The sequence below is a fragment of the Choloepus didactylus genome, chromosome 6, assembly GCF_015220235.1.
Source record: "Choloepus didactylus isolate mChoDid1 chromosome 6, mChoDid1.pri, whole genome shotgun sequence".
NCBI classification, from domain to species: domain Eukaryota; kingdom Metazoa; phylum Chordata; class Mammalia; order Pilosa; family Megalonychidae; genus Choloepus; species Choloepus didactylus.
The window spans coordinates 59,759,084-59,777,100 of record NC_051312.1 but is presented as its reverse complement, the minus strand read 5'-3'; the positions used below and the strand labels follow the sequence as shown (position 1 = coordinate 59,777,100).

The 18,017-nt window shown below is 38.9% G+C and overlaps 1 protein-coding gene across 1 annotated transcript in view; it reads left to right on the top strand.

Annotated features, from left to right (window-relative positions):
- The window catches only part of NELL1 (neural EGFL like 1), a 925,820-nt gene that overhangs the window by 546,887 nt on the left and 360,916 nt on the right, over window positions 1–18,017 (top strand). Inside the window, 1 exon segment of the mRNA XM_037838459.1 lies at window positions 12,077–12,199. Within this exon segment, the coding sequence (XP_037694387.1) occupies window positions 12,077–12,199 (123 nt within the window).

Sequence of the window (18,017 nt, the reverse complement as noted above, 5' to 3'; positions counted from 1 at the left end):
GAGAAAGAGGGCAACGACTTATGAGTGGTCAACCTAGAGAGTGTGTCCTACCAGGCCGTGAGGCTGAGGCTGAGAAAGGCTAATGTCTTTCTATGCTTCAGAGATTTTCTTGTTAATACATATCCCCAGGACACTTACCAGAGGGCTGAGGCAGCAGAGGCATAAATTCTTCTAAGTCTTTTTCAATCTTCCCATTTCTTCTCTCTCTCCCTCCCTCTCTCCTCTTCTCCTTCCCTTCCTTCCTTTCTCTCTCTCTCTCTATATATATATGTATACACATATGGTTATATATTTAATATATATATGTTTCCTAGTTTTCATAGTCTGAGACTAATTAATGAAAAGAATTAGTTAATATTTATTGAGCATCTATTATACATTATATTTTTCTTACTTCTCACAACTCCTCAGCAAGGTAGGTGGTATTATCTCTGCTTTACAGATAGGGATACAAAGGCTCAGAAGGGTAACAGGCCGTACTGATTTCTTACAGGTGCTTCGTGTTGGAGCTATGGTTCAAACTCAACTCAGTTTGTCTGCCTCTAAAACCTTTGTTCTTCCCACGAGCCTGAAACACATCAAATGATTTTGCTATAGACTTGTATCTCTAGTTCTCTTCCCCTCCATATTCTAAGGTCTTTTTTAGGTAATGGTGAGGGGCATTGGGGCTTGGCTCCTCAGTCTCCTCCCAGCCTGTTATGATGCAAGGTGTATATAAAGTTGGGTAGGAAGGAAGATTTCAATAGGAATAAAGGGATGTGTTGGAAAGCAGAGTAATGGGAATACCAAATTTTCAGGGCTCTGTGTTTCCTTTTGATTCCATCCTCTTTTTTCTTAGGGAGCTCATAAGTCACGAAGAAAGAGGAAAAGAGACTTTTCCCCTTTGCCAGTCATTCTCCCAAGTTCCTTTCGTCCTTCTGCACTATCATTTTGTTTCAGAAATAGAAAGAACAACATATGCGTACCAAGAATCCCTGAAGGAGAAGCCAAACTTTTGTGATAAACAACTCTAATATAGCATTATTTTTCTTTCCGTGTTTCATTTTAGACACTTTTCTTCAGAGTTCCTCTGGGTAGTAGTGGAATCAAAAGAATCACAATCCAGCCTCTTCACAGGAGAGAGATAAAGGGTCTCATAAAGAGTCACTTTGGGGAAGATTATGTGACCATTCCATAAAAGCAAAACCAAACAACAGTTTTGCTTCTTTCTTTTATTCTAGTTTTGAATATGCCTATTGCATTAGGTGTTTTAAAAGAAAGCTATAAACATCAGAACACAGCTCAGCTCCTCATTTATTTTGTAGTTTAATGATGCATTTCTAAGTTATTCCTGTGATATACAACTAACATTTACTGGATCTGTATTATGTGCCTTGCCCACTGCTAGATACTTTATGCATGCTCTCTCAGTTAATTTTCCCAACAGCCTTGTAGGATGGATTTTATTGCTTCTGTTTTCTGATGACACCGCTGAAGGATCCAAGACTTAGGTATACTTTCTAAGGTCACAGAGCGAGCAAGTGACCAGGCTGGAATAGGACCTAGGTTCTTTCTCTTTCCAGGATACCATGAAGCCTAGAGGACATAGAGGAGAGTAACAAAGCTCCTGGTAAAATCTTCCTGGAATTACTGAGGATGGTTTCATGGAAAATACAGTCCAACACTACACCGTCATAATGTGATGTTGATGATGATAATGACAGTGGCAGTGAAGGTGGAGGTGGAGGTGGTGACGGCCTTTTCTACTTTTGGAGTGCCAACTATGTGCCAAAAATGGTACTAGATTCTTTACAGAGTTTATTTCCATGAGCATACATTATATAAATGTATCTTGAACATCTTCTCTGTAGCAGATCTGTTAGGATCTGAGGAAACAAATACTAAGCCAAATATCCCACTCTTTAGTCCTGGCATCATTGTCTGTGTTTTATAGGTAGCAATGCTGAGGTTTGCATACAGGTATGTCGGTCTCCAAAGCTTTGCGTCTTTCCATACAAACTTGGATGCATCTGGAAATAATTTTTCTTCTGAAAAAAAAAATCTACTCTTGTTAAGTTATAAGAGAAACATACTGGCTATGAAAAAATTCAAAAGTACAAATGGAATAAACTACATAATATAAGACCCTCTCCTATATCCCCTTTCCAACCCCTCAGGGGAAATCACTTTAATAACTTCATATACGATCTTATAGGTTTTTTCCATGTGTGTAAAATATTATATGTGTGATTGATATGTTTACAATCTTCCATATGTAATATATAACAATATATAAATAAACAAGTAGAAGGGCACTTGATTGAGTTACTACTTTGTATTTTGTTTCTGAAGAATCAGAAAGGATGGAAGCCAGTTCCCTTCCTCTCTTCCTCATACCTCCTTATCTACAACCCTAGTGCCATGTTTGTTCTGCCCATAATCCTACCCAGGGCTTTGAGTCAAGGACAGCTTCCAGTCCTGGAGACTCAAGGCCTCTTTGCCATTGGGTCAGAGTTAATACATGGTTTTGAGGAGATTGAATTGCCCAATAGGAGTTAGGGTTGTGGGGCTTGATGTTTGGAGAGGTAGAAGTGGTCTAAGCTAAAGTAGCCACATGCAGGAGAGGGAAGATGGAGATGTATAGGTCCTTGACATAGTATTTCCCCAGAAAGGGGGAACTTCCACCAAGGCGAATGAATTTGTGGTACTCCCAGAGACCCAGGTCTCAGATACTAGAATATCTGCTCTAGACAAAAATATCAGTGTCTACACTTAGCAGGGAATCAGCAGGGCTTCTAGCACTCAAGAGCTTTTTATGGGCTAAGGTAATGATCAGTGCAGATTAAAGGTCAGGCAGCCCTTCTAAATGTTTCTGTCTAAGACCCCATAACCTTGGTGGGATCCTGGTGATACAAAGTGGGGCAGAAAGGAGTCCAATAATGAATAAGATTTAGGTTCTCCATTCTGGCAAATAGGGGGCTTGGAGTTAATTTATTTTGACCTAGAAAAATGTTTCTTGAACTCAAGAACTGTGTTAGAATATAAATAGCACATATATTGAAGCTTAAAGCAGAGATTTTCATGTTTAGGCAACTGGAAATCATCTTATAACTGATGAATACATTGCATATGAAATTACTTTTTTCCCACAAAATTATTACTATTAAATAAATGGTGTTTTTCAATTAAAGAAATTTGGCACATCCTTACACTATTAGCAAAACTCATTAACATTCCTAATGAATTTTTCTCATTCATCCTTTGAACCCATTTGTTTTCTGGGGCTCTTTTGTTCTAGAGGGGCACAAAAGGTACTTGCAAAGCACCACCTATTCTTGGAAGAACATTTCATCCAAGAATGACCTCTGATGAGTTTTTACTCCCACTTCTTGGAACATGGAGAGAAATAAGCATGGGAACTTATTTCAGAGCTTTCTCCTTAGCAATTCTTTTTGTAAAACAACTTTATTAAGATGTAATTTACATGCCATAAAGCTCATATCCTTACAGGATACAATTCAGCTTTTAAGCATATTTACAGAACTATGCAATCATTATCATAGTCTAATTTTAGAACATTTTATCACCCTAAATAGAAACTGGTGCTCTTTAACAGTCATTTCCCATTTCCTCCCATTCCTTGGTTCACCCTTCACTAATCTACTTTCTGTATCTATAGATTTGCCTATTCTGAACATTTCATATGCATGAGATCATACAATCTGTGATCTTTTGTGACTGACCTCTTTCTCTCAAAAATAGTGATTTTGAGGTTAATCCAAGTCATAGCAGTTATCACTACTTCCTTTTTAATATTTCATTGTTTGGATATACCACATTTTATGCTTTCTTCAGTTAACAGACATTTGGGTGGTTTCCAAATTTTGACAATTATAAATAATGCTGCTCTGAACATTTGTATACAAGTTTTTGAGTGCAGATATACCTTCATTTCTCTTGGGTAGATACCTAGGAGTAGAATTGCTGAGTTATTTGGTAACTCTATTTTACAGTTTGTGGAACTGCCAGACTGTTTTCCAAAGTGACTGACATATTTTGTATTCCCCTAGCAGAGTATGAGGGTTTCAATTTCTCCATACCCTTGTCATCACTTGTTATTTTCTGTCTTTTTTGTTTTAGCCAATCTAGTAGGTATGAGTGGTATCTCACTAGAGTTTTGATTTGGATTTCCCTAATTGCTGATTACCATTGAGGATCTTTTCATGTGCTTATTAGTCATTTATATATCTTCTTTGGAGAAATGCCTATTTAAATATTTTGCCCATTTTTCAGTTGGGTTGTCTGTTTATTACTGAGTTGTAAATGTTCTTTATATATTTTGGATTCAAGTCCCTTACCAGATATATGATTTGCAAATATTTTCTTCCAGCCTGTGGGCTGTGCCCTTAGCAATTCTTTATGAAAGACATGGGCTGCCTCAAGGGGTGCTCCCAAACCCTTTCTCCTCCTCCCACAAGTCACATATTATTACCTGGTTGTATTTTGTTTTTAAGCACTTCTCTTCTGAGTTTCCTCCAGCAGCCTGATTCAATGGCCTTTTCCTTGTTTTCATTCTTTTTTGGCATCAGTGCAATTTTGATGCAAAAGACAACCATACCCTCTTTCATCTCTTTTCTTCCTCTTTCCTTTCTCTGTTCCTTCCCCCAACTCTCCCTTTGTCCCTTCCCCCTCCCTTCCTTCTTTCCTTCTTTCATAAATAGGTATTAGTATCAGGCACTTACTAAGTTTCAGGAAACTCTGCTAGGGACTGGGGATAAAAAAGGAAAAATACAGTTTCTATTCTGAAGAGATTTGTACTCAAGTAGAGAAGGCAAATATTAATAAAACAGCTTCACTAATGCACATAAAATTGTAACTGGGAGTAGTATTATTAGAGAGAGGTGCTAGCTATAATATGTTACAGGGGAAACTACACCAGGCAAAGAAATCAGGAGTTCCTTTTCTAATGAGGTGAGGACCAAGTTGAGATACCAAGGAGAAGCATGTGTTACTTAGAGCAAAGAAGGAAGAAAATGCCCCTATGACCAGAAGAAACAAGGACCTTTGTAGGTAGGAGAGAAAGCCAGAGTGGTTGTAGCAGAGCAGGCAAGAATAAGAATGAAATGAAATGGGACAAGACCTTGTAAGTCATGTTAAAAATGCTTGTCTTCATTTTAAGAACAATGGGAAGTAATTGAAGAGTGTTTTAGCAGGGATGGCAAGATGATCAGATTTTGAATTCCTAAAAGATCACTCTAAAGTGCAGTGTGGATTACAAGTTGAAAGTGAGCAACAGTGAATGTGCAGGTATCTCTTGGGATGTCCAAGTGAGAGATGAATGTAACTTGGATGAGGGTGGTGACAATGGAAACAGGGATATGGGGATGAATTTGAGAGACACTTAGAAGTAAACTCAACAAGGCTTGGTGCTGGATTGATTATAAGGGATTAATGGAGGAGTTATCAAGAATGACTAATAACTACATGGCTCTGTTTCTTCTACCATGGTTGGACTGTATCTATCTTGCTTTGAATCTACCATTTCCCAGTCAATAACCTTGGGCCACTTATTCAACCTCTCTGATCTGGTTTCTTCATTTGCAAATAGGGTGATAATAATACTTAACTCATACGAATGATATAACACACTTAGAGCAGTACCTGGCCTGTAGTTTGTGCTCAATAAATATTAACTTAAAAACATCACAGTTATTAGTGCTATTTAGAAAAGAAGAAGAGAAGAGGAAGAAAGTGAACAGTTTAAATTAAATACTCTATAGATAGTTTAATAGTTTTAATAGTTTAAAAGAAAATGAATAGTTAAAAATTAAATACACTATAGACCTTAGGTTCTGGTTAAGATGAAATAGCCCCATTCCTCCCAGGTCCTCCCTCTTATAGCTTAAAGAACCCCTGGACAGAACACAACAAACATATAGGAAGACTCTGGACAGTGCAAAGAAGGACTGCCAAGGGAACTTGGGACTTGAGAAACAACAAGGTGGTGAGTTCCCTTGGTTTTGTATTTGCCCCCCACATATCCTTGATAGGGCAATGAAGAAGCCTGTGACCTGGAATGCCAATAGTCACAGACAAAAAAAAACTCCAAGGAAAACCTGCTTCCTATAGCCAAAGCACTGGGAAACAAGCGGCTTAACGGAATGAGGAGCCTTTTGGGCAATGTCTGCCCTACTCCAACCATACACCACCGGAAAACTACCCTCCTTCCTCACCCACCCTGGCAGGTTCAGTGGCATCCAGCAAGGAGCTGATCTTCCATCCGCCTGCCTGGCAGAAGCCAGCTCTGCGCTGGTTTCCCAACTGGAGTAATATCAGTGTTTCTGTGAACAGCTGAACCTCCAATCCCACCAGGCAGCAGAGACTGAATGAGGGAGTGCAAGGCTGGCTAATCAGCCCTTCACTTTCTCTCAATCCTGTTGTCAGTGGGACCCAGCCTGGAGCTAAGCCTCCACCTACAGCATCAAGGGAGTGGTGTGAAGTGGGGCTAGCATTATACTTAATAATGAAAGGTTGAATGCTTTCCTCCTAAGATAGGGAACAAAGCAATAATATCAGCTCTCACCATTCTTATTCAACATAAAGCTGGAAGTCTTAATCATCATATAAGGCAACAAAAGGAGGTAAAAAGCTTACAGATTGAAAAGAAAGAAATAAAACTATCCTTATTTGCAGATGTCATGATTGTCTATGTAGAAAATCACAAAAAATCTACAAAAAAGATTGTAGAACTAATAATTGAGTTGAGCAGGGTCTCAGGTACAAAATGAACATGCAAAAATCAATTGCATTCCTATATACTAGCAAGAAACATGTAGAAACTGAAATTAAATACATAATATGTATACAGTTGCTCCAAAATAAAATGAAATACCTAGTTGTAAATCTAATGAAACATGCACAGGATCTATATCCTGAAAATTACAAAACACTGATGAAAAGAATCAAAGATCTAAAATACTGGAGAGACTTTCTGTGTTCATGGATCAGAAGACTCAATACAGTAAACGTGTTAATTCTCCCTGAATTGATCTTTAAGTTTAATATAATTCTTATCAAACTCTCAGGAAATTTTTCTGTAGAGATAGATAAGCTTATTCCAAAATTTATATAGCAAGTCTGAGGAACTAAATAGCTAAAATAATTCCAAAAATGAAGAAGATAGTGGGGGGAATCACTCTCTGACAGTAAGGCCTAATATATCTACAGTAATCAGGAGTGGTATTGGCAGAGGAATAGACACATAGTCAGTGAAAAATACTGGGGAACCCAGAAACAGACCAACATAAATATGCTCAAAAGGTACAAGATGATTCAGTGGAGGAAGAGTAACCTTTTCAACAAATGAAGCTGGAGCAATTGGACATCCATTGGCAAAAAAATGAGCCGCAACCTAAACCTCACCCCTTAAACAAATATTAACTCAAAATGAATTATGGATTTAAATGTAAAATGTAAAACTACTAGGAAAAAAATTTAAGAAAATATTTGTTATACAGGACTAGATAAAAGAGTTCCTAGACATGACACTAAAATTATGATCTATAAAAAAGCTATTTGATAAATTGTACTTTATCAAAATTAAAAACTTTTACATTCAGTAAGACTCTGATTAGAGAATGAGAGGACCATCTACGGACTGAGAAAATATTTGCAAATCACATATCTGACAAAGGTCTTATTTCTAGAATATATAAAAATTCTCAAAACTCAATAATAAAAAAAAATCCAATTATAAAATGAATAAAAAGCATGAAAAGATATTTTACCAAAAAGGAGTTACAGATGACAGATAAGACATCAAAAGATGTTATACATTATTAACTATTAAGGAAATGCAAATTAAAAGCACAATGCAGGTTCACTACATACCCATCAGAAAGACTGAAAAAAAAAAATAAAATTAGTGACACCAGCAAATGCTGGTGAGGATGCAGTGAAACTGGATTATTTGTACATTTCTGGTGGTAATGTAGAATAGTGCAGTCATTCTAGAAAATAGTTTTGTAGTTTCTTACAAAACTAAACATGTACTTCCCATAAGACCCTGTAGTCACACTGTTGGACATTTATCTCTTAGAAATGAAAACATATGTTCACACAAAAACCTGTACACAAATCTCCATAGCAACATTATTATTAATGGCAAAATACTAGAAACAATCCAGATGTCCTTGAACGGATGAATGGTTGAACAAACTCTGGGTCACTGTTCTAGTTTGCTAATGCTGCTGGAATGCAAAACACCAGAGATGGATTGGCTTTTATAAAAGGGGGTTTATTTGGTTACACAGTTACAGTCTTAAGGCCATAAAGTGTCCAAGGTAAGTCATCAACAATTGGGTACCTTCACTGGAGGATGGCCAATGGTGTCCGGAAAACCTCGGTTAGCTGGGAAGGCACGTGGCTGGCCTGCTCCAAAGTTCTGGTTTCAAAATGACTTTCTCCCAGGACGTTTCTCTCTAGGCTGCAGTTCCTCAAAAATGTCACTCTTCGTTGCACTTGGGGTATTTGTCCTCTCTCAGCTTCTCCAGAGCAAGGGTCTGCTTTCAATGGCTGTCTTCAAACTGCAGTTCCTCTCTCAGCTTCTGGGCATTCTTCAGAGTGTCCCTCCTGGCTGTAGCAGCTTGCTCTTTCTGTCTGATCTTATACAGAGCTCCAGTAATTTAATTCAGACCCATCCTGAATGGGTGGGCCAACACCTCCATGGAAATTATCCAATCAGAGTCGTCACCCACAGTTGGGTGGGGCGCATCTCCATGGAAACACTCAAAGAATTACAGTCTAATTAACACTGATAGGTCTGCCCACACAAGATTACATCAAAAATAATGGCATTTGGGGGGACATAATACTTTCAAACTGGCACAGTCACCCATGCAATAGAGTGCCCCTCACCAGTAAAACAAAATGAACTATTGATATATGCAACATCCTGAATAGAACTCAGAGGCATTATGCTTAGTGAAAAAATGTCAATCTCAAAAAGTTTACATACTCTATAATTCCATTTATATAGCATTCTAAAAATTATAAAACTCTAAATATAGAGAATAGATTAGTGGTTGTCAGGGGACAGGGGTGGGGCTGGGTGAGTAAAGGGGAGAGTCCAGTGGATCCGATTACAAAGAGATTGCACGAGGGAGTTCCATTGTGGTGATGGAACAGTTCCATATCTTGATTGTGGTGGTGATTACACAAACCTGTACATGGAATAAGACAGCTTAGAACTATACACACCTACACAAATGAATGCAGATTAAAAAACTGAAACCTGAGTAAGGTCTGTAGACTTGCTCATAGCAATATACCAATGTCAGTTTTTTGGTTTTAATATTGTACTACACCTACTAAGATGTCATCATTTGAGGGAAGCTGGGTGAAAGGTACATGTACCTCTTTGTGCTATTTTTGACACTTCCTATGAGTCTATAATTGATTCAAAATAAAAAGTTACAAAAATTACACTGTTAATGTAGTACAGTGTTAGGAATTCCTTTTGAACCTAGGAAAAGGAATGAAGAGATGACAGTTTGAGTTCCAGACATGCAACTTATTGTCTATATATTTATTGGAAAAACCTCTTCAGTGCTCCAAACCCTTGTTTCTTCTCTGCAAAATGTAACTTGTAAGACCTGATCGGCATATCTTAGTGGAGTCATCACAACAATTTTTTTACGATGTGTAAGAGGTTACTTTGAACAAAGTAAAGCCACAAACCAGCTAGACCCCAAACATGGGGCCTTTGCAGCCACAGCTGAAGTGACAGCTTTTGTAGCTTGTTTGGGTCCTTAATAGTTCACTTTGGAAAACAATTTGTTAATTGATAATGGCTATTGATGCCTGAATCACTGTTAACAGAGACAGATTTGTTAGAGTGCTTCTGAGACATTCTGTTGAAGGGAAGGGAAAAGGAAGGAGAAAGAATTAGGTATTAATGACAATGCTTGATGAGTATTCATTAAATTCTAGCCAGCATAACAATAATTATTATTTTCATTATCTTTTCTTCCCATTTATAAGAAATTTATTCCCTCTGTTTTATCTTTTTTCCTCTTATCTAGAATGCCTACACATGCCCATTTGCCTGTCGTTTTGAGTTACGTCTGTTATCTCCTGTTAGTGGGACCCCCTTTCACTCCAAAATTTGTCCTGTTTGTATGACAAAATATAAGGTCACCTTATAAGAGTTATCATTTCTCTCTGGTGTTCTAGTTAGTTGCATATTGATGTCTGGTGGCCCCTATTAAAATGTTTATGTGTGCAAAGACCCTATATACTCATCTATGTATTCCCAGCACAGGCCCTAATAATTGTTTATTAAATAAATTTAAATAAAGAGATGGAAGACACCTGGAGTCCAAGTCTATATTCTTAGACATCTTTTGTCCCCAACATCATCTATTATTGCAACTGCACTTACTATATGCTTGATAGGTCTATAAATTTGATTAGACATCCATGGGGTTGTACTATATCTGGAGTGTGTTAGAGATGACTTCAGCACAGACTAGAAATGTGTCCTCATAAATCTTCCCTTCCCTACTCACTGCTTGCCAACTTGTGCACATTTTCTACTAACAGTTTGGGTTGGACTTAAGACCTAAAGAAAAACTTTCTTTGAAAAATCAAAAGTGTTAAATTAAGAGTCAGATGCATGTGTGTTCTTTACCTTTAACATGACTGCATGAAGGATAACCAAAATAGCTCTACTTTTCAGGATTTAACATTTCTTATCACTGGGTAATGTTAGGAAATTTCAAATAAAAATTAATGAAGATGGCTGGTATTTCAATTGACTGGTACATTGATTTAACAGTTCACTTAACAAACCACATTGAATTTTTAGTTTTTATTGCAATTAGTATTTCTTTGGGGTTTCTAGCTGGGGTTTCAACTCATTTTATATCCTTTTATGATTTAAATAATCTACTTGATTTTTTCTTCTTAAAATTTCTGAGTAACTATACTAGTGGAAGTTAAAGAGAATGAAGGGTATAAACTTTCCTGTATCATTTATAGAGTAGTCATTTGGGTACTATTTAAACTTTGTGATTATGGGAGGAAAACCTAGTAAACTGGGGAATATTGGTTTCTAATTTTGAATCATTTAGTCCATTTTTCAGTGTTAGATCCATTCCAGCACTGCCGCCCTCGATCTTGTGGATTAAAGGTGCCATGGCTATTTAGTTATATATTACCATAATGCTACACACCAAATATCAAGCCAGGGGTTGAATTCTAAACCCTGCAAAAACGAGCTGCATGGGAAATTAGAGTTAATCTATTGAAGGCCCTGAGAGCAAATCCCTTTCCTACTCAAAACATAACCCTTTGTTCACCACTATTCCCTATGGCCCTTCTACTTTGGTCATACTTTTTGGTAAATGCTCCTTTGCCAAAGCTACATTATCTGGGGCTTCCTCTTTATTTTTACCCTCTTTGGCCTAAAGAAGCCATGGGATTACTTTATTTATTCAAGGTTTGCTTCTTTTCCTTTTATTTAATATCTTATTTCAGGGTTACCCAACTTCAGCACTGTTAGCATTTTGGGCTGTTTAATTCTTTGCTGTGGGGGGCCGTCCTGTGCATTGTAGGATGTTTAGTAGCACCCCTGGCCTCCATCCATCAGATGCCAAGAGCATCTCCCCTCCCTGACAACCCAGAATATCTTCAAACATTGTCGGAAGTCCCCTGGGAGGATGGGGAGGGTGTGCAAATGGTCCTGGGTTGAGAATCATTTCCTTGGAGCCTCTGTGGAAACCCTTTGGGAAGGTGGAAGCAGCAGTGACCTTAGGGCAGCCCTTATCGATTGTGTGACTTAGGTAAATCTCCTGACTTCTCTGAGACTCAGTTTTGTTTTGTTTTTTACCTGCAAAGTGGGGATATAGCATCTATCTTTTAGAGTTGTTGAGGTTTCAACCATATCATTTTCTACAGAAAATGCTAGGCATGGAGCAAGTGTCCAAAACATGGTAGTTGCTATCACTCTTATTGGGTGAATTCCAGCTAACTTTTCCAACACCAGCAATTCAAACTTAAGAAAAGACATCTCTCTGTCTCTCTTGCCTGCAAACAGAGCACGATGAATGTGGCAGTGGGCAACACAACTGTGATGAGAATGCCATCTGCACCAACACTGTCCAGGGACACAGCTGCACCTGCAAACCAGGCTACGTGGGGAACGGGACCATCTGCAGAGGTAGGCTTGCCGCCTTGGGGGAGAGCTGTGAGCTGCAGCTCTGCCTCAGCTCTTTGTGCTAATGGGGCAGACCTTCTTCACTGTTCCAGTGGCTGAGCTTGGCCAGGGGTTCTGTGCCTGGTCTATCAGCTGGCAAGGGCCCTGTGTATCAGAGAAGAAAATTGCTTTGAATCTAGCTTTTGATTGGGATGATGGGTGAGGCAGGAGTTAGGGGCATGGTTCCATAATTTGATGGGTCTCTTCAGCTCTTCCTCTTGGCCTGAGTTGGTAAGGGAAGCTCCAATTGCCGATGTGAGCTTTTATCCCTGTGTGAGCTTTGCTCAGTGGGCAGGTGACACTCTTCATGGCCACACTCAAGGTATCTGCTTAGGTAGGTATAAAATTTCAGCCCCGCTCCACGTTGGGGAGGATTTCAGCAATTCAGAAGCCAATGCTCTGGCTTTCCTAGGCATTATAATAAAATTCAAATTCCTCCTTCTGGCTTATGTGGACATTCAGAATCTGGTCCCTGCCCCCTCAGCTGGCATTTCTCTGTGCTCTGCCCCTCACTCCCTCTGCTCCACCACGCTGGTTCCATGCTGCTCCTCGAACATTCCAACCACATTCCTGTCGCAGAGCCTTTGTGCTCGCTGACTCCTCAGCCTTGATGCTCATTTTCTTCAGGTCTTCAGCTAAATGTCCCCTCATCACAGAGACTTTCTTTGACCACCCTGTCTAAATTACACCCCATCACCCCTACCCAGATTCACAAAGACATCCTGACAAAATATTATTCATTTATATGTTTGTCTCTTTATAAACTGCCTCCACAGTAGGATGTAAGTTCCTTGAGAACGACCGCTTAATCTTGTCCCCCTCCTCTCTCTATCCCTGGGAGATTGTAGGCATTCATTAAATATGTGTCAGCTGACTGAATCAACCAAAAAGAAAAGGGACACAATCATGTGGAAAAAGAGGCAAAAATGTACCAAAAATGCAGGAATTCCCAGAAGAAATGCTTATGCTAGTAATAATAATAATAGTAGTAATAGTAGTAGTAGTAGTAATATTTAACATTGTATATAGTACATAGCATGTGCCAGGCATTGTTCTCCCTCTTTACATCTACAGTTCATTCCATCACAGCCATCCCATGAGGTTGATATTATAATCCCTGTTTTACAGGTGACAAAACTGAGGCACAAGTAACTTGTCCAAGGATGCACAACTATCACCATTATTTGTACTTTTCTACAGAGATGCAGAGATGGTGAGAGCAGAGAAATAATTTACAACAGAGTCACCGTTTCCATGCATTAGATCATGGAGCATTTTTAAATGTAGATTTTATACTATTTTGGTGAAGGTGACTAAACAAGTAGAGAAGACTGAGAATATAAATTTGTTAAACTTTTTTGAGTATCAGTTTGACAAAAATTTATCGACATTTAAAGTAGGTATTCTCTTGAATCCATCAATTTTACTTCTTCAATTGTACTCTAAAGAAGTATATGCCCACAGCAGGGAAAAGGTGCACATATAAGGATGTTTTTGCAGCATTATTTTTATGAACTGAAAAACCAGAAACAACCAAAACTTCCGTCAGTAATGGGATGCTAAATTCATTTTGCCATATTCATTTCATGGAATAGAGGGCAATGGTGTGAAACCCTAAGTGTATATATGTTCCTGCATGCATACACACACACACACATGCACGCCAGAAGAGCTCCAAGACATATTTTTGAGAAAAGAAAGAATAAAATGAAGTTGCCAGATAATACATATAGCATCATTACATAACTAATTTATTGTTTACAAATGTTCACATTATTACCTGTGGTAGATGGGTGTGAAAAGGGCATTGACTTATTGTTCTGAATTCTGTATTGTTGGAATCTCTGGCAGTGGGAAGTCATACATATATAATATTTGTGTGTTTTTAAGTCCCATGGGGCAAATAAAGAAATGAATGCTAAGTTTTGAAAAGAAGGCTGAGGATATTTCAAAGCAAAACAAAAAACAGAAACATTAATGTTTTTCCACGGATTATCAGGCCCACCCCTGGTACCTGAGTGCTAATGCTGTAAATTGGAGGAGCTACATAGGGGTTTGATTTTAATGCATTTTTTCAGCATTATGTCACCTCATAAAATAATATTAATTACCCTTGTTCAGTGAGTTTGTGTTTACCAAGTCCTGTCATGCTGCTGTGATGAGTGGTAGCAGCTTCATCTTGGTAGAACTGGGGAGTCCAACTGTGAAGATACGAGTTCAAATAATGTTCCTGGTGTCCACGGATGCGGAGAGGAAATAATTTTTCCCTTGAAAGTTACGATTTAGGGAAAATCACTTTCTTAAAGTGATTCTCATGGCCAACTGTGTTGATGTCAATAAAATAGGGAGTATCCTGATATAATAAATTTTATATGGGGAGGCAGTGTGGTGTAACTGAGGAATTGGACAAAGGGCTTGGAGAACTGGGGTTTAGGTCTGATTTCATTACTGGTGAGTTGTAATTTTTATATTTTTACATATTAAAGTTGGGTTAGTACCCACCTTCCCTCTTTATCCAACCATGTTATTGCAGAGAATTACTAAGAGAATTATATTAGCCTGGGTTCTCCAGAAAAACAGAACCAACAGGATATACCTACATACCTATACCTATATATTTATATCTATGTCTATAGCTATAGCTATAGCTATAGCTATATTTATATCTGTATTTCTATATCATCATCTACATCTATATCATCATCTATGTCCATCTCTGTCTGTTATCTATCTAGGACAGGATATGTATTATAAGATTTATTATAGGAATTGGCTCCATGAGCATGGGGACTGGCAAGTCCGAATTCTGTAGGGCAGGCCTCCAGTTGGGAACTCAGAAGAAGGTTTTGATGAATTCTCTGGGAGAAGCTGGCTGGCTGAAGTAGAGATAGTAATTCTTTCTGACTGCTGAAATCATCAATTCTCCCTTTAAGGCTTTCAGCTGGTTGGATGAGACTTCTCTCATTGCTGAAGGCAATTTCCTTTTGTTGATTGTAGATGTAATCAGCCATCAATGGATTTAAATCCATGAAATACCCTCACAGTAACCATCAGGCCAGTGTGTCCTTTATCAAACAACTGGACACCATAACCTAGCTAAGTTGACACATGAAATTAACTGTCACAGGAATATATATTGATGTGTTTCAAACTATAAAATGCTGTACAAAGTGAAGACACTATTATTATTATTAGTCTTACCATGATGATGATGTTGTTGTTGATGATGATGATGATGATGATGAAGAAGAAGAGGAGGAGGAGGAAGAAGAGAAGGGGAGGGGGAGAATAGAAGGAGGAGGAGAAGAAGAAGAAAAAGAAGAAGAACAAATCAGTTCATGGATTGTCCTGAACCTTAGCCTTCCGCCTGAAGTACCCAAATTTGTGCCTCAGTTTTTTGGCATGTATTTCATAGTAGACTTTACCACCTGTAACTGAAACATTTGCAGAGGGAGTTGGGCAAGAATAACCAAACAACTCAAACTAATTCTTTTTACTTTTTAAAAATTCTTTTTCTTTTTAAAAGCTTTTCTAGACATGGTGTTGTTCATAGAACTGATGACATCTGGGTAGAAATAAACACTGTTAACACTTCTGTTAACAAGCATATCATAAGGTAGCAGTTTCTAAAACAATACTAATTGGTGTGAATTCTCTCAGATGGGTTTCCCTGGTGGCAGATGCCGATTTAAGGAGTTTTATCTTCACATGGATAGAAAATACCCTTTCAGCTTCAGGAGTCGCCAAGTATGTGTAAGACACCTTGCTGCGTGCTTGCATATATATTATTTCATTTAGTTCCCACCATAACTTTGGGGGATTGATAGTATTGTTCTATTTCACAGGTAAATTTTGAATAAGAAGACATGGCTAAATTTGGTTTGATATCAGCAGAACTGAGTTGATGAGATGTGTTTTCCCTCCCCTCCCCTCTCCTCTTCTCCTGTCCTGTCCTCTGCCCTTCTTTTCCCTTCCTCTTCCCTTTTCCCTTCTTCCTTGGCTTTTCAATTAATGATCTCTGTTTTTGTATTCTAACTAGAGAATGAAAAGACCCCAGAAAGAAGATAGAATGGAATGACAACTTATGATTTTTTTTTTTTTTTTGCTAACATTTTTGATAAACAGACTAAAGTCCTTTAGAAACTATGTAACATCTGTTGCCAAATATTTTGGCATTTGGGGTTAAATAGAGAAAATGCTCACAACCTGCTTCAAATCAGATTTGAAAAACCTGGCATGAAGTTGAGGTTATCTGCAGAACAGGGTTTATCTGCTTTCCCAGCCCTTCATTAATGCTGGAACCAAAAGTGGGTTTTAACTAGGCAGCTGTCGATATACAGCTGATACACTAAGCCTTCTCTCTTGTCTGTCATTAGGACTGGATAAGATGTGATCCTTGAAAGCATTCTTGTCTTAATGACTGATAATACTGACGTTTATTTCATAAGCACACAGTGAGGGCTAATTCTATGACTGGAGGAGTTCTGGGCCCCAAAAGAGCAAAGGTAAATAAGACAAGGCCTCTGGGGGTTTTTCATCATTTAATGGAGAAGAAAGATTTGAACAAATGCTTTCAACTCAATAGAACACTTTAAAAATGGCATTATCTCATGCAAAAGAGGCTTATCAAGAATTACTCAAAATATAGGGCCATGTGAAAGGCATATGTATTAGTTATGTCTCCTTTGGTTGCAAGTAATAGAAATCTACTGGCAAGACTGGCTATGCAATTTGCAGGGCCCAGAGGAAAATGAAAATTCAAGGCTCCTTGTTCAAAAAGCAGGGATAAAGTACTGTGAAAGGTACTAAAATATAAAGCTTTTCCTTTCTTCCATGGTGTCTCTACTCAAACTGTCATGGTGTTTTTCATTTGCAATTTAATGCCACTCCCTTGGGCATGGAGATTCTCTTGGGGCTAGTGCAGACTCTCCCAGGTGCTCTAAGGACTCTGCCTTGGGACTTGGCAAGTGAGTACAATCCACCACCTGCCGGGTTCTCCTGTTGCCACAGGGATGAACAGACTGGGAGAGGGAAGTTGAGCCCGGTATCTCCCCCTCCTACAAGCCCACCTCCCCACCCCACAGCAGATGGGTGACCCCTGAGGGCATTGCAACTTCTGTGCCAGGACACGCTAGGTACCTGGATCTGGGTTGAACAAGAGGCTCTCCCCCACCGAGTTGCCTTAATTGTACCATGGTGCTGCCAGCTCTGGGCTAGCATAGACACTATCAGCTACTCCCTAAAACATTACCAAGCACTGGTGCCCAACACCTACCTTCTCAGTGACTGTGTCCATATCCCTGGTGAGCACAGAAGGTGGCAGTGGTGAGTGGGTGGAGATGGGGAGGGGGAGGCTGGGAGAGACCCAGGGCGCCAGGTGACAGGGGAACAGGAAGCTGAGAACTGGTTCTGGAGAGGTGGGGAGGCAGTGGGAGGCCCCCAGCCTGTGCTTCATTTTCCCAGAGGACCACACTAACAAAATCAGTTCAAAGAAGAAATTATTAAGAATTTCAAGAAGGTGACCACAGAGCATTACACCCCAAGAGCAAAGCCCTTATGATTGCAGGACCCTCTGCATCTGCATGGGTCACATGTTCACCAAGCTGGCCTTGTCTACTAGAATTAAAGTCAAAAATGGGAATTTTATGGTGAGGCTTCCCAGGAGTGTCATAGAACATAACGGCAGAAAGGTGGCTGGGACTTAGGAACAGGTTGTACCAGGAGCTGGATTGCTAATGGGCACTCTCCTTCTGTATCTTTTTTCTTTTTCCTGTGGATTGAC